This window comes from Ctenopharyngodon idella, chromosome 17 (genome assembly GCF_019924925.1).
Source record: "Ctenopharyngodon idella isolate HZGC_01 chromosome 17, HZGC01, whole genome shotgun sequence".
NCBI classification, from domain to species: Eukaryota; Metazoa; Chordata; class Actinopteri; order Cypriniformes; family Xenocyprididae; genus Ctenopharyngodon; species Ctenopharyngodon idella.
In genome coordinates, this window is record NC_067236.1 from 16,920,001 (window position 1) to 16,942,575 (window position 22,575).

A 22,575-nucleotide genomic window follows, 5' to 3' on the forward strand; every position below is an offset into this window, starting at 1 on the left:
GTCTATCTCTCTATCTATCTGTCCGTCTGTCTATCTATCTATCTATCTATCTGTCTGTCTGTCTGTCTGTCTATCTATCTATCTATCTATCTATCTATCTATCTGTCTGTCCATGTTTGATTGAGTGACAGTCTATCTAGATATAAAAAAAAAAAACGTAAATACTGAAATAAAAATGTTATAATTTTAGAAGAAAAAATGTGGAGTGATATGAAACTGAGCTCAGCTATGTAGTAAATTAGTTTAACAACAGTCGATTATACAGTTTAGCCATGTTCATTTTACAGAAATATTTGACCGCTGAATGTCCGACTGCCAGATTCACTCACAAACATTCATTGTTCACCCACCAATGGTTTTAATGACAGATTCTTGGAGTTGTCTCTCCTCGTGTACTTTGATGACCTTGGAGCCCATGTTTGCAAAAGAGTCATAGGATCCAGTGAGCTCGTAGTCCACACTGAGCCTGAGCTGCTTTAGTAGAGTATTAAACACCTCCAGTACCGTTGGCCCTGTAGAGAGGTACGGCACACAGCCAAAACTGAATTAAAATGATCAATGCATATGTGTATAATTTCTAATGTATAAAATCGAATTATTTGTCAAACATATAAACATTAATGCATATGAAATAGGCAGCATGTATATCACTTTTACATTAAGAAGCAAGAAAGTAATGCAAGAATAATAACATCAGAAAGAAATCCTATAAAGTGTTTTTTTTTTGTCTGATGAGGTGGGTTTAGTGCTCCCTCTAGTGGTCTAAAGATGGTCTAGTACCTATGGAGCCACTGGCTTCTATGACCGCTGCTTCTGAGATCACCTCCACTATCCCAGCACGCACTCTGGCTGAATTCTTACTGTTGGCATCCAAGTGGCCTAATAGCTGCTGAATCACCAGATGTGAATGTTGGGTCTGTCAAAGAAACAGTAGACATAGTTAATATTACAGTAACACAGATGAAAATGGAAATATCAAATCATATTTTGTTTTACAGTCACGCTGAATGACTTTATAATTTGTAATGAAAAATGTGTATTAAATTAGAATAATGCAAAAATAGTAATTTTTCACTACTGCTGTGAGACATTTGAACCCTATTGTAAGATATAAAATATGGCCCCAAACACCCCATAATTATTTAGCATTAAAGAGCCATGCTCCACAAAAACAAATCTTGTATTGTATTTTGTTTTAGATACTTTTACAACCACATTTCAGCAAAGCTGTATGTATCTACCTGAATGGAGTACATAATGATTTTGAAACAGCGCACTGCAAATGTTTTGCCCTCCCAAAGTGAATGATTATCAAGGTGCCTGAAAATACACAAGTAAATGATTAGCTTCAGCAAACAGAACCAGAGCAGGAAATAGCACATATAGTAGGTCATAGAATACAAAGGCGTATCAGATCCCTTTACTGTGTAGATGTTTTAGTCTAACAATGAGGAGGCATCAAATTTGAAATGAGCTCATTTAATGGATAAAAGTGTCAAATGTCTCTGTTTAAACATTTGTTATATTATCTATGTTCTATTGTGAATAAAATATTGGCTCATGTGATTTGAAAGTCTTTTAGTTTTCATTTTATTCAAATTTAAAAAACGTCCCAACATTTTCGGAATTCGGGTTGTAACTGTTTTCTATATTAAAATATTATAAAATGCAATTTATTCATGTGACGGCAAAGCTGAATTTTCAGCAGTCATTACTCTAGTTTTAAATGTCACATGATCCTTCAGAAATACATTACATTATTTTTTAGGATTCTTTGATGAATAGAAAGTTCAAAAGAACAGCGTTTATTTGAAATGTGAATCTTTTGTAACATTATAAATGTCTTTACCATCACTTCTGATCAATTTAATGCATCCTTGCTGAATAAAAGTATTAATTTCTTAAAAAAAAAAAAAAAAAAATCCAAATCTTACTGACCCCAAACATTTGAATGGTTGTGTATGTGCATATGAATTAGAATTAGTAGTCTAGTCATTATTTATTAAATATACAAAACAAAATTTAACTATCATTTATTAATTTTGTGAAAATATTCATGTCTCATCTAAATGCTAAAGTATTTGTATAAAATGAACTGAAATGAAAACAAATGTCTCTCTGTGCTGCCCTCTTGTGTTTGGTGCATAAACACTCACATGAGCACAGGTTTCACAGCATTCTTGATGTTGTCGTAGGCTGCTCGTCCCAGCAGCTCTCGAAAGCATCTCTCGGTCAGCTCCACTGGACTTTCCTTATCCTTCTCGGTCTCTGGGGAAGGAGACCTATTGATAGCAATCAGAAACAGGAAACACATATAAACCGGGGCCAAATCAATAGGGCCATTGTTGTTGGCAATGCCATTACTTGTGGTCAGTGATTTCCCCAGAGGAGTTTTTATAGCTCTAAGTTCATCACACAGTTCAATTCAGTGTTCATGGTCTGCCTCTGACCCTCGGGGCGTTGGGCTTATTAGGCATACGGCCAGTACAGCAGCTTCTAGAATAATTTACTTTCTTACTGCAGTCTGACATCTCAAGTTGAAGTCAGTCTTCTGTTATATCACACACTCTTCATTAGCATTCGATTAAGAGTTCATTAGCTTAATCACACAGACTGGCTAATAGCTATTTGCAAGACATGGTTTCTCGGAAGGAAAATTCACACTTCCATTAGACTAAAAGTGTTCATTTCACTTCATGTGTGATTGTGTAAGTGAAGCACCTCTCTACGGCTTCATCCTGTTGGAGGTTGAATAATAGAGACGGCACGATTTTGTCCATGTGCTGAGGGTCCCAAATATTTGCCTGCAGTTCATCATTGACAGTCTTCCTCACCACCCCCTGAAGACCCCTGATCCCTGCCATACGAATCCTTACACAGAGACACACACATACACACACAACCCAAACTGACTTTAGTTAGTCACGCTTATGAGACATGTGGATTTATATATATGGGTATTTTTATTAATGTGCACTGCATGATGCAATTCAGCCCCTGATGCATGAATTATTTAATCACAATGGAAAAAAGTGTTTCCTTTTACTTCAAAAGAAGAATATATAATTTTTAATCTTGTTCCACTCAGTCCCTGAGTAGAAAATATTAAATTGCACCAGTATCTGAGGCAAAATCTCACCCACACAAACTCTCATGCAGGCTGGCGCACACACTTGTGAATTTCCTTTTTATATATCCCTATTGCTCTATTTCTACTTTCTAGCTTTGAAGTTCACAGTAAGTCATATAATTATGGATAATATTGTTTAATTAATTGCATTTTAATAATACAATTTTATTATTCATAATATACATAATTACTGTTATTTATTATTTATTATAATATAATATACACAATTTTTAAATTTAAGCTACTTGTATCATTTTTACAAGAGTCATTTTCTTTATGTATTTAAATTGCATATAAAATTTCCATCTATTTTGGATTGCACAGTTTTCGCATAAACTAATAAACTTAATGTGATGCATATTTGTTGTTAGTCATACAAAAATGAAATGGTTATGAAGCAGATAAGATTTCTGCACTCAAAAAATCATTAAATATGCATCTAGTTGATATTATTTAAATAATCACATTTTCAAAATGCATTTATTCAAATTGCTCATAATTAAATTTATTCAGTTAAAAAGTATGAACATTGTTGAAATATCTTTGCTGTGGACAAAGCAATATTCACATCAAAACAAACTGGATTCACTGATGACTCATCCAAGGTGGTTTGGATGTTGCATCACAACCTGAATGTTCAAAAATGGTTTTTAAAGGTACACTATGCAACTTTTTTTTGTTCAACTACAAAATTAACAAAAATAAAAAAAAATTAGTCAATGCATCATCAATTCTTCTTCCAAAACATGTTTTTGTCTCACCCTGATACGCTATGCTAAGCCTATTAATTTTATTTTTAGTTTATATTTTAGATTAGGCGGGATGGTTTTCGCAGGAAATTGCGTACATACATCACTCGTCTGTGTGCATCTCGTCATATCCGTAAATAGAGAAAAGTTGCTCCGTCTGCTTTGGCGTGTGCATGTAGTAGGAGGGGCATAGGTTAGTTGTCACAATAAGCGAGAAAGGTTGAAAAAAAAATCACGTTTAAAAAAAAAACCCGCCAAACTGAGGAGAGTCTGCTGGCAAAATGAGAATGTGACAGAGCTCGTAATAAAACAAGAATCAACATTGGATTGACTTTTTGGGGATGGGAAGAACTGAGGGATTCGAAATGTTGTAAAAGTAATCCTGAGATGGTGTTTTTATTACTTAACAGGTGAGTAAGGTATTTTATTAAACAGATAAATTACCATATGTAGCTCTCGGACAGAGTTCAAGCATTATCTATTGTGAAGGGTCATTTGATCATGGTTGTTGTAGTGCTGTGCTGGAATTTAGTTTCAATGAAGTAGCGTGTCTAATAATGGGCATAGACACAGTAACATCTTCAGCTAGTCGTCTTGAGATCCTTTCCATCTAAACTCTCTCTTAAGCTTAGTAGTGAATGTTTTATGAGCAGCAGGATAACCATATTTATCCGCACAAACACAACCAAAACAATGTTCTCCTGCAAAATGCATGCAGTTTTGTTTTTTAACCACTAGAATGCCAAAAGTTACATAGTGTATCTTTAACTATCTGTCCATGTTAAGGGACACCATGCATCAGAGGCTTAACCAACAAAAACAAGGAGAAACTCGATTTTCAACATTCATATTTTTTCTCTGTTGAAATGCTGAAAAGACATGCTCACTTTGTGCGAATATCTGGATCCTCGTAACTGGAATGGCACATCTCACTGAAGCGTGAGACAAAGAAATCGTAGCTACGATGGTATGACGGTGTGTCCTCCTCTATATTTGCAAACTTCACAAACTTAAAGAGAAAGAGCAGAAAAATATAGAAAGTTTGGTTACACTTTATAGTAGGTGGCCTTAACTACTATGTACTAACATTAAATACCTACAAGACTATGGATGTACCGTGTAACTACACGTTGTTCTGGAAAATTTTAGCATTTACTGCAAACTAGTTGGAGGTATGGTTAGGTTTTGTAGTAAGGGTAGGGTTAGGATTAGGATAATAGGGGTTAGAGTTTTGTGGCAAGGGTTGGGTTACGATTAGGGGTTAAGTTAACAGTTTAATTAGTGTTAATTAATAGGGCTGGGTTAACAATATTGATTTCTCGATTTTAATCGATTCTCATTTTTACGAACCGATATCGATTCTTAAATCCCAAGAATCGATTAGTCTAGTCTGTTTTCAGTTGATGAATGGACAGAAGATGTAGCGCGCCTCACATCCAATAAATCGCAATAATCTCTGTGCTTTGTTACTTTTGATATGAAGCAAAGTCTCAGATTTCAAATGAGATGAGATTCAAAAAATAAATACCGTTTTGGCGCTGTTTAATGTGACGTGACAGATCGCTTTAGCACCTCAGTTAAAGAGAAGCGGCAGCACGGAGCACATGTGAACATCCTCTCTGCTTTAATACCAGTTACAGCGCGAAATAAACACGACTAAACATCTGAAGGTATGTTAAAATATACAGTACAACTTACCGAAATCCGTATCATGTCTGGTTTAATAGCTCAATCAGTGTTTCACCTCAGAAAGACGTCAATAAAACAGCTTGTAAACAATGTCACGTAACGTCACATTTACCTCAGAAAAACATATTCAGTGACCATAAACTCGTTTATAAAAATTTTAACCTTCAATATTATAGTAAAGTAGTACCAACTGACTCCCATGTGTAGTTTACAGCGTTAGTTGAGAGATTTTTTTCCTCTAGAAAATTTGCCATGTACTGTAACTGATATACTACATCCAAAATAATCGATATCGAATCGAATCGCAAGCATGTGAATAGAAATCGAATTGTGAAAATTGTGTCAATACCCAGCCCTATTAATTAAAGTACTTTAAAGCGGTCATGGAATGGATTCTCAGATCTTTATATTATGTTTCTGGAGGTTAGCTTATGAAGTTAGCTAAGTTTTTTTTACATCAAAAAAGTTTTTCCATAATTTTCACTCTCTGTCAAAAACGCTTCATTTCAAGGGGCTTTACACAGCCCACTGCTGTGATTGGCAAACTTTATCGCACAAATCCAACATGTATGTACATAATATGTATATTATATCAAATAGTTAAGAAGATAGTAGTTATAGTAGCCACCTAATATATACTGTACCTAAGTGTGACCACAGGTTCACAGATAGTAAACACAAAGTTAGAGACTCTTTCTGATGCTATGAAATCCAGACATTAAAATAATATTCAGCAATCACTAATGAATAGATATGGGTTGTTTTATATTGTATTACACCTGATTGGCACTAAATATAGTGAGTTTAATGCTTCATAATACAACATTTAGAAACCAAACACATTTAGAAGTCAAACACCTGCTATTGCTGAAGCTAGATATTGAATATTTGTATATTGATTGGCCTATGCAGTAATATAAAACGTTTTGAGACATTTTCTTGACAATTTGTGTCAATAGTCCTGGGGCTGGTTGCATAAACCGCTAAGACTAGTCTTACAAGTTAGTCATCAATTTTTTTTTCTTTAAAACTGTTTTTAATCAGTTACATAAAAACGTAGATTGGTCTAATTTGATACCAAACAGTAAAACTGACTGCCCCTTGTCTAACAGCTAGTGGGTCACTAGATCTTACTAGATCTTAAGACAGTGTTTTAACATAATGGCTATGTTTATGCAACTGGCCCCTGAAGCAAAGCCAGTTGAGAACCACTTCTGCAAGGAATGTTAATCTTATGCAATAAATGTACTTTCCAGTATAACAGATTTGATTAGGATATCTGAAGATTTGAGATAAGCAGCAGTTATCCAGTGTTCTACTACTGACCGCATTGAGTTTCATACCTACACAGTGCCTACAGAGTACCTTCATACTGTTAGACTGAGATGAAAACTCTGCACAACCCATAAACTCTGTAAGCATGCGCACAGCTTTCAACATTTATGGGCAACACGCTTTAAGCCCTGCCCCATCTGGCCTCTATCTGTGAAAAGTAATCTCTTTTTAATCTTTAAGCCCTTATATTTCAGAAGCATCAGATGTGAGCGGTTTTGAAGTTGAGATTCTCTACATTCTCATAAGCATGTGATGTGTTGGGTGGGTGTAAAGCTTTCAGGGAAGAGGTTGAGGTTTCATGTTACTGCACAGAGGATGAATTCATTTTAGTTTTGAATGCTTGTCATGTAAAATTAAATGATATCAGTTGGAGTGGGCATATACAGTATAAGAAGGGCCTGTATATTTCAGGTCTGATATGAGGTAATGGAATCTGTGCAATATTTCCCATCCAAATATATTTCGCATCCAAAATAAAAGATTGTATACATAATATATGTGTGTACTGTGTATATTTATTATGTATATATTAATACACACATGAATGTATATATTTAACAAAAATATATTATATTTATATATAAAATATTTATATTTATATATAAAGTATATATATATATATATATATATATGTAAATATTTCTTAAATATATACATGTATGTGTGTGTATATATACATAATAATTATACACAGTACACACATATTATGTAAACAAACTTTTATTTTGGATGCGACAGCACTATAAAGAATGCATTTAAAAATGTATTTAATAAATGTAAAATGTACAGAACAAACTATATATAATAATGTAATTCTAGTATTAAATACTATTGATAAAACAAAGACAAGTGCTGCCTGTGTAGCTATAGCATCATCTTCTCTAAGAAAATAACGATTTTCTATATTTCTATACTAATAATTTTCAGATTTAGGGAAAAGGGGAAAAAACTTAAAATACTTAGAAAACTTACTCATACTTAAAATAAAATTTTATATAAATACATTTTGTAATCACGGTTTTAAATAACTTTTTAAGTTAGTGAATCCCTTGATGGTCAGATTAGATTTAAGTTTATTACACACACACACACACACACACACACACACACACAGACCCCTGTGTGTGTGTTTGTGTATATAGTGTGTGTGTGTGTGTGTATATATATATAAGGAAACACGATACATTAAGAGCCGGGGGGTGAAAACTTTTGAACAGGATGAAGATGTCCAAATTCTTTTTATTTTGTTAAAATATCTTTTTTTTTTTTTTTTTTTTTTTTCATTTAGTACTGCCCTTCGGAAGCAACAGAAGACACTTGCATGCTTCCCGGAAGACAAATTAAGTACAATTTAATTTGATCTTCAAATTCAAAGGTTTTCACCCCCCGGCTCTTAATGCATCGTGTTTCCTTCTGGAGCATCAGTGAATGTTTGAACCTTTTTTAATAGTTGTGTTTGAGTCCCTCTATTGTCCTCAATGTGAAAAGATGGATCTCAAAATCACACAGTCACTGCTGGAAAGGGTTCAAATATGCAAAAAAAATCCTTGAAAACTGAAGAATCTGCAGGATTTTTCTGGAGAACAGAGCTCAGTTTAACTGTTCAGGACAAACAAGGGACTCATGAACAACCATCACAAAACAAAAAAAAAAAAAACAGTCGTAGATCACCACACATAGTATTAAGAACCAATGGTTTACTATACTTTGACATTTTGTTCTACAACATAAGCTGCACACACGTAACACTGTGAAACTGTCTTATTATCTATAGTTACATGTTAAAAACATAGGTTTTTAAAAATAAACAAAACCAGGTTCCAGTCTTCCAGGTTTTGACGTCATCCCTGCACCACTCTATAGGACTGAACTAGATTGAAAGTACAAGTATATTTAAGAGATGTGACACTGTGGGGATTTGATTGGCAAGGAGGGCTTTATATTTAATATAGTTTGGATGAGCTTAATTGAGGTGAAGCTAAAATGTTACAGCTCTGCACTCTTTTTTGTTTTGGTCTGACCCTTCACTGCAAGATTGACACCTGAACCTGTAGTGCTGATGCGGAAGCCACATCTCCCTCCGTACCGCAAAGATGTCCGACTCGAGGTAGATTTATCAAGTGATCATTTTTACCCTGCAACTACATCAAAGTGGATTTCACTAGCGAGTAAAGGCAGTAAATTTTACTCACAGAGTTAGTGCCCAGGATCTGTAAGTTGGGTTTGTCTGCCTCTAGCAGTTTGCGCACCATAGTAAGGAAACTCTCCACAAAAAGGTTTATACTCTGACAGTGACAGGCCATCAGTAGCTGGTCCAACGCCTCCATAGCAATACAAACATACCTGTGAGACACACAAATATAATACTGCCCTACCAATGATCACAGACAAATTTATAGTGACAAATCAGATATAAATTACATAGACAGAAACAATCACTACATTTTCTTTCAGGTTTTGTTTTTACCCATATCTATGCCGGGCAACGTCTCTGGATAGTCTTTCTGACAGGTAGGCACCGATACGGTCTAGTTTCTCTGGAGCAGACAAGGCGTAAAAAGTAAGCTTCTCCATGTTAGCTTTCACCAAACCGTCCTTTAAAGAAGAAGACAAGACAAGAAAGAGCAAGAGAGGATTGAAAAGTGGCCTATCAGAAGAACATAAGATTAAAAAAAATACCATAAAATGTCACTTTAAACTTTCCTCTCCCAAAAAAGGACGATGATTTATCTTCTATTTTGAGTCTTACACAGATCCTGAAGCTTGTCTCTTCAAATACTTTCAAGTTTTGTGCTTTAACCATTCATGTCAAATATACTAAAATTAAAATTCTAAAATTAAATAATTGGCTTTTATTTGTAATCTGGAAAACTATTTAATTTATACTTTGTATTAAATCATCAGTGCATTTATTATTTATTATTATTATTATAGTATTATATTCATAATCCTACATATAATATTAATAACTTACAACTTATATTTTTAACCAATATTAGAATACTAGATAAACATTTTCATTTTGTATTTGTATATCGCTTTTCTAATAAATATCGTTCCAAAACTGTACAGAAAATAGTGTCATTCAACTAGTAAGAAAGCTAAGGACGAAAAAGATATTCAAATATACAAATTATTTATGATCTAGTGTTGTCAAAAGTACTGACTTCGGTACGGGAAATTTAAAAAATGTGACGATACCATCATCGGATCCGTCTATCAGCGGATACGTTAGGGATTCGCTGATAGATGCCTGCTTTCAAACACTCCTGTGTGTATCTGTGTAAGCGCTCGCTGAAGAGCGTCAAAGATGTCTATTTACAACATGTTTTGAAGTGTTGATCATTGTAGCCAATCTCTGTTGAGCGTGTGAACACAATGGCCAATCATAGGGGATTATTAAAGTGATAGTTCACCCAAAAATGAAAATTCTGTCATTATTTACTCACTCTCAAGTTGTTCCAAATCTGTATGAATTTCTTTGTTCTGCTGAACACAAAGGAGGATATTTGGAAGAATGTCAGTAACCAAACAGATCTCGCCCCCCATTTACTACCATAGTAGGAAAAATAAATACTATGGTAGTCAATGGGGGACGAGATCTGTTTGGTTACAAACATTCTTCCAAATATTTTCCTTTGTGTTCAGCAGAACAAAGAAATTCATACAGATTTGGAACAACTTGAGGGTGTTTTATTTTCACTCAAATTTTCTAGTCTGAAAATCCCTGAAACAGAAAGCAATCGTGTCTGTGAAAACGACTGAATGCAGTCAGATGACCATGCAGCAGATCTGCTATGCCACAGTGGCTCTAAAACTAATAAACGTCACCATTGAAACCCTATGTCTACATCACTGCATCGATCACTGATGACTGATAACCACTAGAAGCCTAGTGAACCATTCTCTTTTCAGGCTCAGCGCTTTTATTTCATATGACCTTACCTCAGGGTCTTCAGGAAAGATGTTATCTACCAGCCTCTTATATCGGGGTCTCAGGGCCCCACAGCATCCACAAACACCTGAAACACATAGGACAAAGTGAATTGGAGCAGCAGACCCTAACACAATAACTGAGCACAAAAGCACAGAAATAACACAATAATCCAAGTGAAGTAAAGGTTTGACTTGAGGTCTCTCCAGACCTCTTCGTTTCCCTCATCTCCAGCATGTAGGGCAGTATTGATCAAGAGTCTTTGTAATTATACTCAACGTGAGGTTTATTTATTGCATTGACACATTAAATAAATTAGACCTGTGTGCTGTAATCTAGTAAGTGAGGCCAGTCGATTCAGAGAAAGGCATTAATCTGTATTTAGGAAATGTCTGCAGCTTGGTGTGCTGGGTAAATGGATTTGAAAAGAATCTGTTGAAAGCGTTTAGAGTTGTTTTGGTTTTACACCGCCACTTGAAAGCCCATAAAAGGCTTATACAGACTTATAAAGGGACGCATTGTAAATCACAAAAACAAAAAAATGGATCATTCAATTCAACTGTCATCGATTTGTTGCAAATAATTCCATTAGAAAAACAATATTTTAATTAAAAAAAGTTGAATGTGTTAACATTGATTATATGCATTAGGTATTATGAACTAACAATGTATTATTTATATATGGTTAAAATATTTATTAATGCTTTGAATTACATTTTCAGTTTTAATTTTAATTTAAGATTTAGTAATTTTGTTATGTCCTTTTGTCATTTTTTAAAAGTATTTTTAGCTTTAATTTATTATTTATATATATATATTTATATTTCAGTTTAGTTTTATTTATTATTTAGTATTAATTTTAGTACTTCTTTCAAGGTCCAGAAAGGTACTAAAGACCTAAAGTTCAACCTTAATTTTATGAAGCGACGAGAATACTTTTTGTGCGCCAAAAAAACAAAACCAAAATAACAATTTTATTCAATAATCTCTTCTCTTCCCTGTCATTATCCTTACGCAGGTGACGCAGTAAGCACAGTGAAGGCTTCCGATTATGTCCAAATGCCGGCTAAGTATTGGCCAAAGCTGATCATGTGAGCATGCTAGACGCTGGACAAAAACAATGTATGAGAATGACACAGAAGAGAAGATATTGTTGAAGTTATTTTTGTTTTGTTTTTGCGCACAAAAAGTATTTTCTTCGCTTCATAACATTAAGGTTGAACCACTGCAGTCACGTCGACTGTTTTAACGATGTCTTTAGTACCTTTCTGGACTTTGAAAGTGTTGATTATATCGCTGTCTATGGACGAGTCATACTGTATACCTCTCTGATTTCATCAAAAATATCTTAATTTGTGTTCTGAAGATGAACAAAGATCTTACAGGTGTGGAACGACATGAGGGTGAGTAATTAATGACAGAATTTTCATTTTTGGGTGAATTAACTCTTTAAACTTTATTTCAGGTTGCAAAGACAACATATTTTAGTTTTTCATCAAAAATTAAAATTATATTTTATTGTATTTCAGCTTGATTTCAATTACCGAAAAATGATTTTTAATAGTTTTAGCTAATGATAACATTGAGGTTAATGTTCATAACCTTCTTGTAAACTGTAGCAGAGTGACATGCTATACTCCAACCATACATTTTAAACAGCATTTTTTAATGTTTAATGAGTCATATTAATTGAGAGAGTTATTATTGTTTACCACAGGACTATTTAAAGGGTTAGTTCACCCAAAAATGAAAATTCTGCCATTAATTACTCACCCTCATGTCGTTCCACACCCGTAAGACCTTCGTTCATCTTCAGAACACAAATGAAGATCTTTTTGATGAAATCTGATTTCTGTCCCTCATTGACAGCTACGCAACTGAAACTTTGACACTTTAAAAAGTTCATAAAGAGATCGTAAAACTAATCAATATGAATTGAGCAGTTTAGTCCAAATTTTCTGAAGAGACTCAATCACTTTTTATGATGAGCAGATTTAATTTATGCTTTTATTCATATAAACGTTCATCAGCGCACACATTCGTTATGATAAACTGAAGTTCAAGCAAGCTTTCTTGACGTGCGAAAACCAATGAGGTTCATTCTGGTGTGTTTGAGCTTCGGGAAGAGATTTGTTCTTGCACATCATGCAGGTTTGAGCTTCTGTTTACGTTCGCTGATCAATGTTTATATGTGAATAAAAGCCTAAATTTAATCTGTTCATCATATAAAGCGATCGAGTCTCTTCAGAAAATTTGGACTAAACCACTCAATTCATATGGATTAGTTTTACAATCTCTTTATGAACTTTTTGAAGCGTCAAAATGGTAGTTGCATAGCTGTCAATGGAGAGTAGAGAACTGGCTCAGATTTAATTAAAAATATCTTCATTTGTGTTCCAAAGATGAACGAAACTCTTACGAGTTTGGAACAACACGAGGGTGAGTAAATGATGAGTTTTCATTTTTGGGTGAACTATCCCTTTAAGTGACCTGCATGAAGGTAAAAGGTGATTCAAATTGTGAAAAAAATTGACTAGTCACAGCATCTAAAATACACACTGTTCCTTATAGACTCATATAACGCTTAACCTAAAATCTTGATGCTGAATAAAAACAGTTCATGTCCATGTTATTTGCCAACTACCCAATTAAAACTCCACAAATGCTTTCTCATAAACAAACACAAACCCCTTCTGGGTGGATGAGTCAGAGGCAGCACCTTGGCAGGACCCCTGGGAGAGACGAGGCTGTTTGCACCATTACCATAGTGAAAGAGCTTCATCACGGAGGAAAGTAAACAAACCAAAGCAGGTGGAGCGATCAGACAGCAGCCCTCAACCACCCACACAAAACTGGCTATTCATTAGTCAACAAATATTAAGGATCTTATCACACACGGTATGACCGATACAAGCAATTTGGTGTTTATAGAAGTGTACAGAATACCTAAATACTGGTCTATCAGAGAAAGAATCAGTCTACAAAACTCACTTCAAGTGCATCACAAAACGTAGGTTTACTGACTCAAGCCTGCTGACTAGCTGCTGACAGGCAGCCGTTTACCAAGATCGTGATTGGCAATTACGGTGTGATTGTATGGATGGGAGAGGAGCTGGAGTGTGACTCACACATTGGCCCGTGCACCTGCTAGTGTTTTGACACATCAGCGTGACACCTCTACGCCTAAAGCATCAGAAGCAGAAATGAAAAAAGAAAAAAAACCTTGACAGTCAACACGAATATTTCCACCCACACACCCAAGACTGCAGTGAATCCTCTCATGCTCACCCCGTTTCACACTCCCTGAGTGTTTCTATTCTCAAAAAAATTTGCAGTCTCATTAATGACTGCAATGTGTAATCATTTAAAAAATGACACACACAAACAAACAACTGCAGATTGCTGTGCATTTTAATTGACCTGAGTTGTTGGTTAGGAAGAATACTTTCAAAACAACAGATTTAATGATTTTGACTGCTATCTCCTTCTCACAAATAATAAACAAATATATAAAATATATAAACATTATTTGCAAAATTATAGTGTGACATTATAAAGACATGTTGTTTTCAAAAATTTGAACCATAAAGCCAAAACAAATAATTAAAATAAATTAAAACTTAAATTAAAATGCTTATACGACAACGATGTACTAAAAATGGAACAGCTTTTTCTTTGCATTTTTCTAGTACAGACGACACCATTGTCAAAACGATCCCTGTTCACACGGATCCGTGAAAACCACTAAAAACGCTGTATTATTCATGCCAGGCCAGTAGTTGGCGATGTCACTTTGTAAAGAAACACTATGTGCCAATCCGCTTGTTAATTCGTGATGTAAAGAATGCTGTTTCCAGGTCCAAGCTTCTACTCGTTTCACTTGAGAATACTATTACTACAGCCATTTATGAGGACTATTTATTCATGTTACACATTTAAAGGAACACTCCACTTTTTTTGAAAATAGGCTAATTTTCCAACTCCCCTAGAGTTAAACAGTTGAGTTTTACCGTTTTCGAATCCATTCAACCGATCTCCGGGTCTGGCGGTACCACTTTTAGCATAGCTTAGCATAGTTCATTGAATCTGATTAGACCGTTAGCATCTCTCTCAAAAATGACCAAAGAGGTTAGATTTTTTTTCTTATTTAAAACTTGACTCTTCTGTAGTTACATCGTGTACTAAGACCGATGGAAAATGAAAAGTTGTGATTTTGTAGGCCGATATGACTAGGAACTATACTCTCATTCCGGCGTAATAATCAAGGAACTTTGCTGCCGTACCATGGGTGCAGCAGGCGCAATGATATTGTATATTTTAGGGGCATAATGGCTAGTTGCGGCCTAATGGTTAGAGAGTTTGCGGGTTCGAGTCTCAGTACCAGCAGGATATGTAGGTGGGGGGAGTGAATGAACAGCGCTCACTTCCACTCTCATTACCCACAAATGAGGTGCCCTTGCCCTCCGGGTGTGTGTTCACAGTGTGTGTGTTCAATACTCCCTGCTGTGTGTGTGTGCACTTGGATGGGTGAAATGCAGAGCACAAATTCCAAGTACGGGACACCATAAGGGGCTTTCGCACCGAATAGTTCTAGGAACTCAGTAATAGGAACTAGCCACTAGGATAGTTCCACAGGAACTAATTTCTCCCCCGGGCCATGTTCCTGGTTGCATTCGCACCGGGAATAGGAACTCTGAATCGGCCGACAGTGGCGTCTTTAAGCACGGCATTTACAGATGCTAAAAATGGATGGAGGATGCCGTGATCGGAGCTGTGTTTGTTGTGTGTCGTGGGTTTCATGATAATGGAGATGGAATGTAAATGCATAATCTACGCGATTGAAAAAGCAAAAAGTGGGGCTACGAGATGAAATCTCCTATGGCAACTTTCAGTATTACATATCATTGAGACGGAGAAAATCACAACCCTGCAGACAGCAGGTAAATGCTGTTATCGCTATTTTCCATGTTCATGAAGTAAATATGTTTACACTGCTTTTTAAAAATACCAGGTGCTGGTGTTTGACATGCATTTGATTAATCAACGTACATTTACGTCACTGATAGTTCCTATAGTGCTGGTTTAGACCCTACTCTGAAGTAGGAGCTAATTTAGTTCCCCCAAAAGGAGTTTCTAGAACTAAAATCATTCCTAGTTCCTGTGGTGTGAACACCGCAAAATCCGGGTACTTCAGCCAATAGTTCTAGGAACTATGAAAAGGTTTCTCTGGTGCGAAAGCCCCTATATTCTCAGCCTCAGATGTCATGCCCATGGATCGTTGGATGAACGTCTGATGCATATGGCACACTTAACTGAAAACACTTCAGGATTTTCGAAGTCGTCATCTGGTTGGTTGGATTCTACAGGATGTCCGGGAGACGTGTGTGTCACGTTCTTTAACGGTCCGCCTGGAAACAAATGGAGTGATGCCAGACCCCCTTGTGGAAGAAGAACGCTGTCGTGTTTACAACTGTGACAATGAGCGTTTACCAGGATCAACTAAATGCTGGATTTTCAAAAGTATGTGAAGTTCGCAGCTCCATTGTTGCAGTAAACTTGCACAACGTTCTTGAATGAATAATTTATTAGATGCACGTCGGTCTGTTATTGAAGGGACATCAACTTTACATTTTAATGCCCCTAAACATGACACGGAACAAAACGAACTGTGATTCGTTGCGTTACATGTCAGTCAAACGTCCTCTTGGGCGGTCCTTGGCCGATGAAAGATGCGATAGAGTCCAGACCTTCTGCCGTCAGTCTGAAGGTCTGGCTACATGAGACTAGGAACACCATACTTGGCGTCACGTCACTTTCATTCATTACTTTCACTTAATGCTTTATAAAAGATGAATTACTGTCTGGCCATCTGGGATTTCGGAATGGAGATAAAGGGTAGGATTATCATTTTTTGGTAGTATTACATCACATCATGAGTGTATATTAGCATTGTTTGTCATTTTTTTGGGGGGGCATCTGGTAGAGCGTTTGGACCCGGAAGTGCTGACGTGTGACGGATAGCGGATAGACTGAACATATAATACACTTGCGCAATGGCGTCACGCATTTTCACAAATTTGCTTTTTTGTAGTTCACACGGACGGTATTGTTTTCAAAAACGTACACATTGAACATGCTCCTAAAATGAAGGTCTTGATAAGCAACATAATCATCCAAATAGCAAAAAGTAAACATTGAGTTCATAAATCCAAACTCCCTACAAGAGCTACAGGAACTGCTTTACCAGTACAGTATTAGCTATATTTATAAAACGCAAGCACTTTGGCATTCTGCTTCTGGGACAGGGTGGTAAATATCACCGCTACAGTTCCCTCTGGTTTACAACCCTCATAATTCTCTTGTGGATGTGTACTCACCTATCATTCACCTGGCAGAATCTAGTTACACTGACTGAGCCTGTGAGGCCAAAATATCGGCTTTTAAATTCATAATTTTAACTCACTATATCATAATGCTGTACATTTAATGATGATTTTAACAAATAAATGTAAAATGTTACATTCAAAAAGCACAAACAACTAAATAATTGAAATCAGGAGTGTAGCATCGACTTTAGGGAAGTAAGTGCACACTTTGTTGCCAAGAACAACCCTACAGTACATTCACATCTGCAATCTGCATACGCTGCAAAACAAAGGCTATAGCTGGCATTGTGGCAAAGAGGATTAGGTCATAATAAAGAACTAGTTGTGCTCGGATGTACTACTATATGGCTGATATGATATCCTCCAAGCTGGTAGGGATACTAGAAGGCATCCAGCTTTAATAGGGCTTTGCTAAGGACTACTAAAGCAATTACATAACACACAACTCAATATGCATGTGAATGCATCAAACTCCATGTTGTGGCAGCTACAGTATGGAAAATCAATCTTTCCGAAACACAAAGCGCAGACTCCGCGCGCTGCTTCACTCGTAATGACGTAGTCACTCTAAATACGGTTCCCCTGAATTGTTAGAGCTTCTTGAAATGACAGCTATATTTAGCACATCAGTCATCACAGTTGCCATATCCCTTCAGCTTGCCCAAAACAGGACACAATATCAGAGACACTCAGTGTCACAGTGAAAAAGCAGAACTACAGAGAGGGAACTTCATGCTAGGCGGAAGAATGTAATCTATTGATTTACTTCTTTAACTTTGTCACTTCCTACTTCCATGAACATAGCTAATCTAAAACTATAATTTGCATACCCAGGAGAATAATGATGTGCCTTTTTGTAAAAGCTTTAGGGTACAGTGAATGTGTTTCAGTATTATTATTAAAGCATTGCATATTATGGCCCAAATAGTTTGCAATTGTGACCAAAATGTAAATCTAAATGACTGGGAATATGGAATTCAACATCATAAATCAAAAAAAAAAAAAAGAAAAAAAAAAAAGGGGATTCACCAAAAATAAAAAATAATAAACATTGTGGCATAAATTTAAAAAGATACCAGGTAGCCTAAGATTTTTTGTTTTTGAAAAAAAAAAAAACATTTTTAAATTATTCTCAGCAAGGCGGCGTTCATTTGATCAAAAAACAGTAATATTGTAAAATATTATTACATTTAAATAACTATTGTCTATTTTACTATATTTTAAAATGTTTTTTTTATTCTTATAATGGCAAAGTTGAACAGTCTTCAGTGTCACATGATCCTTCAGAAATCATTCAAAATGCTGATTTGGTGCTTAAGAAACATTAATGATTATTTTCAATGTTGAAACAGTTGTGCTGCTAATATTGTTGTGAAAACCGTAATACTTTTTTTCTTTAATGAGTAGAAAGTTCAAAATAACAATGTATTTGAAACAGATTTCTTTTCGTAACATCGTAAATATCTGTCATTTTTGATCAATTTAATGCATCCTTGCCGAATAAAAGTATTAATTTCTTTAAAACAAATCTCATGTAGCCCAAACTTTTAAATGGTAGTGTATATTTAGGATTCTTATCTAGTGCACAAATCAAAATAAGTATATTTGTACAAAAAAGTAAGTTATCTGGTTGACTTGAAATTTTGAGTTCATTGAAATTAATAATTTGAGTTAATACAATAAAGACGATTGGTTTAATCAACAGAAACTCAAAATATGTTATCTGAACCACATTAGTTATTGAAGTTGATTTGACAAAAGAAAAAAATGTTGTGATAACAAATAATGAAAATATTTTTTACAGTGTAACACTGACCATGTGAACTCCTTTCTACAAAAAGGCAGATTTTCTTGCTTCCACTGAAGCACACAATAACAGAAAAAAGTAAATTTATCAATTAATTTTTTTACTCAGTGGCATCAATGCCAATGTCATTTAATTAATATATATATATATATATAATTAATATATATATAAAGATAAAAAAACATAAATACTATAAAAAGTCAAACCTCTTTAAAAAGCCAAGCTTAAGTCAAATCAATTAGTTTTTGTATTTTAGACAACAGGAAAAACATATACATGATTTGTCATTGCTGATTTACTCCTTTTGAACTGTAAAATCTGAATAGCATAATCTGTCAGCAAACATAACTGACTCAATCCTATATTCTCTCGAAAAGCTGTTTTGTGGCATGCACAGAGAAATCTGAGTGAAATACTCAGGCTGTTAAAAATGTAACTGATCTGGTTTGGAAGTGCTACAGTCAGTCGCACATCTCTAAGGCATCCACGCTGTGAGCAAATCAAAGTCGCAGCATGACTGCCTGCAGCTCGCTCAAAACATCCTCAACCATGCGTGCTGGTCAGGTAAAATCATATGAATAAAGCAGGAGATATAAATAAAATCAATAAGTGTACATACATGCAAATGTACAGTTAAAGTAAATAACAGGACATTGCAGTAGTGCATGCTTGAGTATTTGGTGCAAAGTAGTGTGGATGAACCTAACTCGGTGCTGCCTGCAATGAAAGATGAAATGAAATATGCACAATAAATAGAGCAGAGCTGCAATACTGCATGCAATCTGTTGCTTCAGCATCATTCTGCTGTCATTGCCATAATCTCCTGTGATGCACATGAATCTTTCCTTCCTAAACACAGGCAGAGAATTACCATATACACACATAATCATGCACTCACACAATCGTCCTTACCGTACATTGATGGAAAACCTGATGAAATTCTCTGTTCTTTGCCTGAAGCCTCTTTCTCTGTCACATAGCCAGAGAGAGAGAGAGAGGAGAGAGACACACACACACACACTCTCACACAGACACTCAATCACACACGCACGCTCGCATACGGCGCATGTGACCGGGCTCCAATGACCTTGGATTTTCCAAACAACGCGGCACAGCCTTCCCTCTATCAGGAACAATGCTGGTTTAACACACACAGGTGCACACACACAAATACACACTCACACACAATCAAGCACGCATGCAGCCCCTCCTCAGCAAAGACAAACACATTCACACACCTCCTGACCATTCAACAATGAGGGGGAGGGAGATGAGAGATGGAGAGGGTGAAGACACAGGATGAGAGGGGGAAGGAATCAATTGGTGCAGCAATGCGTCATTCAACTAGAGCCCCGCCTCCAATTGCTGTCTATCTCTCTCTAGATGTAGTATTTAAAGGTAGGGTAGGCATTTTTTTTCATAAACACTTTTTGTTATTCCGGTTGAAACTCTCTTTACATCCTGATAGCAATCAATAATAGAAGTGGTCTAAATGTTTAAAATTGTTTGTGGAAGTCTCAGGACCAAAAAATGTTCATCCAATCATTGCATTCGGTCCAAATGCAATGATACGATGTAATACCTCCCTGTCAGCGTATGTTAGTGTTGTCAAAAGCACCAACTTCGATACTAAGTCGGTACTGAAATTTTAAAAATAAACACCTCTGATTGGCCATTGTGTTCACGTGCTCAAAAGATATGTCTGTGATTGGCTACAATGATCAACGCTTCATTGATATCTATTTACAACATGTTTTTGAAGCATTGATAATTTAGACATATCTGATGAGCGCGTGAACACAATGGCCAATCAGAGGTGTTTACGAATCCGCTCAACAGCGCTCAAAGTGTCACATTTTTTAAATTTCAGTAGAACATCGATAACAAGTCGTTCTTTTGACAACACTAGCGTATGTATTTCCATACCTCGCGCACCTGCTCGTGCAGACATCACACGTAATCAGCGTGTTCAATGAAGCTATGCAGAGTTCTGGACAGACAGTCACCGAGTGCCGCAAACAAACAACAGCCACCTTTTACAGTTCCTCATGAACCAAAACAACAAGCTTATGCTGCGGTCACACCGTGTTATAACCATAATTACGAAATGGCAACCTGCGATGTTCTCTGTTCACGTCCTCAGACTTGGATTTATGCGTCAACACTATCAACGCCGAAATGAATCTGCAGCAGTCAGGTGGTACAAGTAAGAGCTTTGTAAGTTGTTTACGTTCATTATTATTGTAATGTTATATTGTTATTTTACGACCTGCCCGTTTATGTGTTTTGAAGGAGGCGTGGCTTTGGAGAGCTCTGAAGGTAGGGTGGGATCTAATGCTTTCAATGCTAGCTTGCTATTGCTAGCCACTATGAAATTGCCTACCCTACCTTTAATTGTTGCCTGTTATTTTCTATTGCCTTTTTTGCACTGTTTTTTATTAATAAAACATGCGTGACTTTTTTTTTGTCTGCTATAAAAAGAGTATTATTAAACATCGATTTTTTTTCTATTGTTTTAATATTATATCTGGTTTAAAAAGACAAAAAAATACTATGTATATCAGAAGAAAAAAAATAACTTTTTCTAAATAACTAATAAAATTATAATTCATGTTGTTTTATTTTTTATTTACTATTTTTAACAAAAAAAAAAAAAAATTATATATATATATATATATATATATATATATAAAACAAATAAAAATAAATATGTCCTGAAAATCTTTATTTAAAAGAAACCTAAATCTACATCAGGATACTGAGTGTTTTCTACTCAGCCCTGCCGTCTGATCCATGGCATGTGAAATGGCTCAGTGTTAATCTGACCGTGTTTCAGTTTTAGACACAAAGCTGTGAATTATTCATGAAAACATAAAGCTGGTTGAATTTTTTTTTTTTTTTTTTTTTTTTTGCAGTATAAATGTTGTATGAGTATTCCTACATAAAAAATTCATGGATCAAATTACTGGCAAACAGCATATGGTATTACAAAACATGTAAATGTAAATACAGTGCACACGTGCTAAAAATAATAACATTAAATATGGCATGCTAGTCCAACAGCATGGAAGAAACAACAATAGCATATTATATATAGCCTAAAAATGTGCTTACCACCTCCGACCTGATGATCCAAAAGAGTACTGCAGTCTAGGAGTAGTCTTCTTGGACCTGGAAAATCAGGGAGACTGGAAAAATTAGGGAAACTTGGAAGTGGCATCTTCTTGACTATCCTCGCCAGAATAACCAATGAGAATAATATAAACGTTTATAATCAAATCTACTGTATATCTGAATCCTTTTATGAAATCATGGAAGTCCACTATTTATAGACCTGTAAACTTTCATCCACTGTTCAGTATGTTAATGCGAGCCTATCACTACCTCCCTCCCTCCCTGCGTATTGGTCTGTAGCACTCTCTCTCCATCCCATTGTCACTCACTTAGTTCAGGAACTCTTCTTAGAAGCTCTTATTTTTAGGACATTAAACAAAATTTAATTTTTATGAATTATTTTTAAACTGTAGTTGGAATATTTATCTTGA

At 35.5% G+C, this 22,575-nt stretch overlaps 1 protein-coding gene across 3 annotated transcripts in view; it reads right to left on the minus strand.

The window, feature by feature from the left end:
- Nucleotides 1-22,265, minus strand: part of efr3ba (EFR3 homolog Ba (S. cerevisiae)) — a 36,332-nt gene extending 14,067 nt beyond the window's left edge. For 2 of the 3 annotated variants that reach the window (XM_051868569.1, XM_051868568.1), the window contains exons 1-10: nt 22,145-22,265; nt 10,849-10,925; nt 9,371-9,498; nt 9,096-9,246; nt 4,767-4,888; nt 2,722-2,871; nt 2,157-2,282; nt 1,242-1,320; nt 781-916; nt 351-512 (exon numbers count right to left, since the gene is read on the minus strand). In XM_051868569.1, the coding sequence (XP_051724529.1) occupies nt 351-512; nt 781-916; nt 1,242-1,320; nt 2,157-2,282; nt 2,722-2,871; nt 4,767-4,888; nt 9,096-9,246; nt 9,371-9,498; nt 10,849-10,925; nt 22,145-22,250 (1,237 nt within the window). In that variant the 5' untranslated portion in view covers nt 22,251-22,265. Of the gene's footprint in view, nt 1-350; nt 513-780; nt 917-1,241; nt 1,321-2,156; nt 2,283-2,721; nt 2,872-4,766; nt 4,889-9,095; nt 9,247-9,370; nt 9,499-10,848; nt 10,926-19,942; nt 20,308-22,144 lie in introns of those variants that run through there. The other variant, XM_051868570.1, reaches the window with a different exon arrangement.
- Nucleotides 22,266-22,575: the final 310 nt, after the last annotated feature.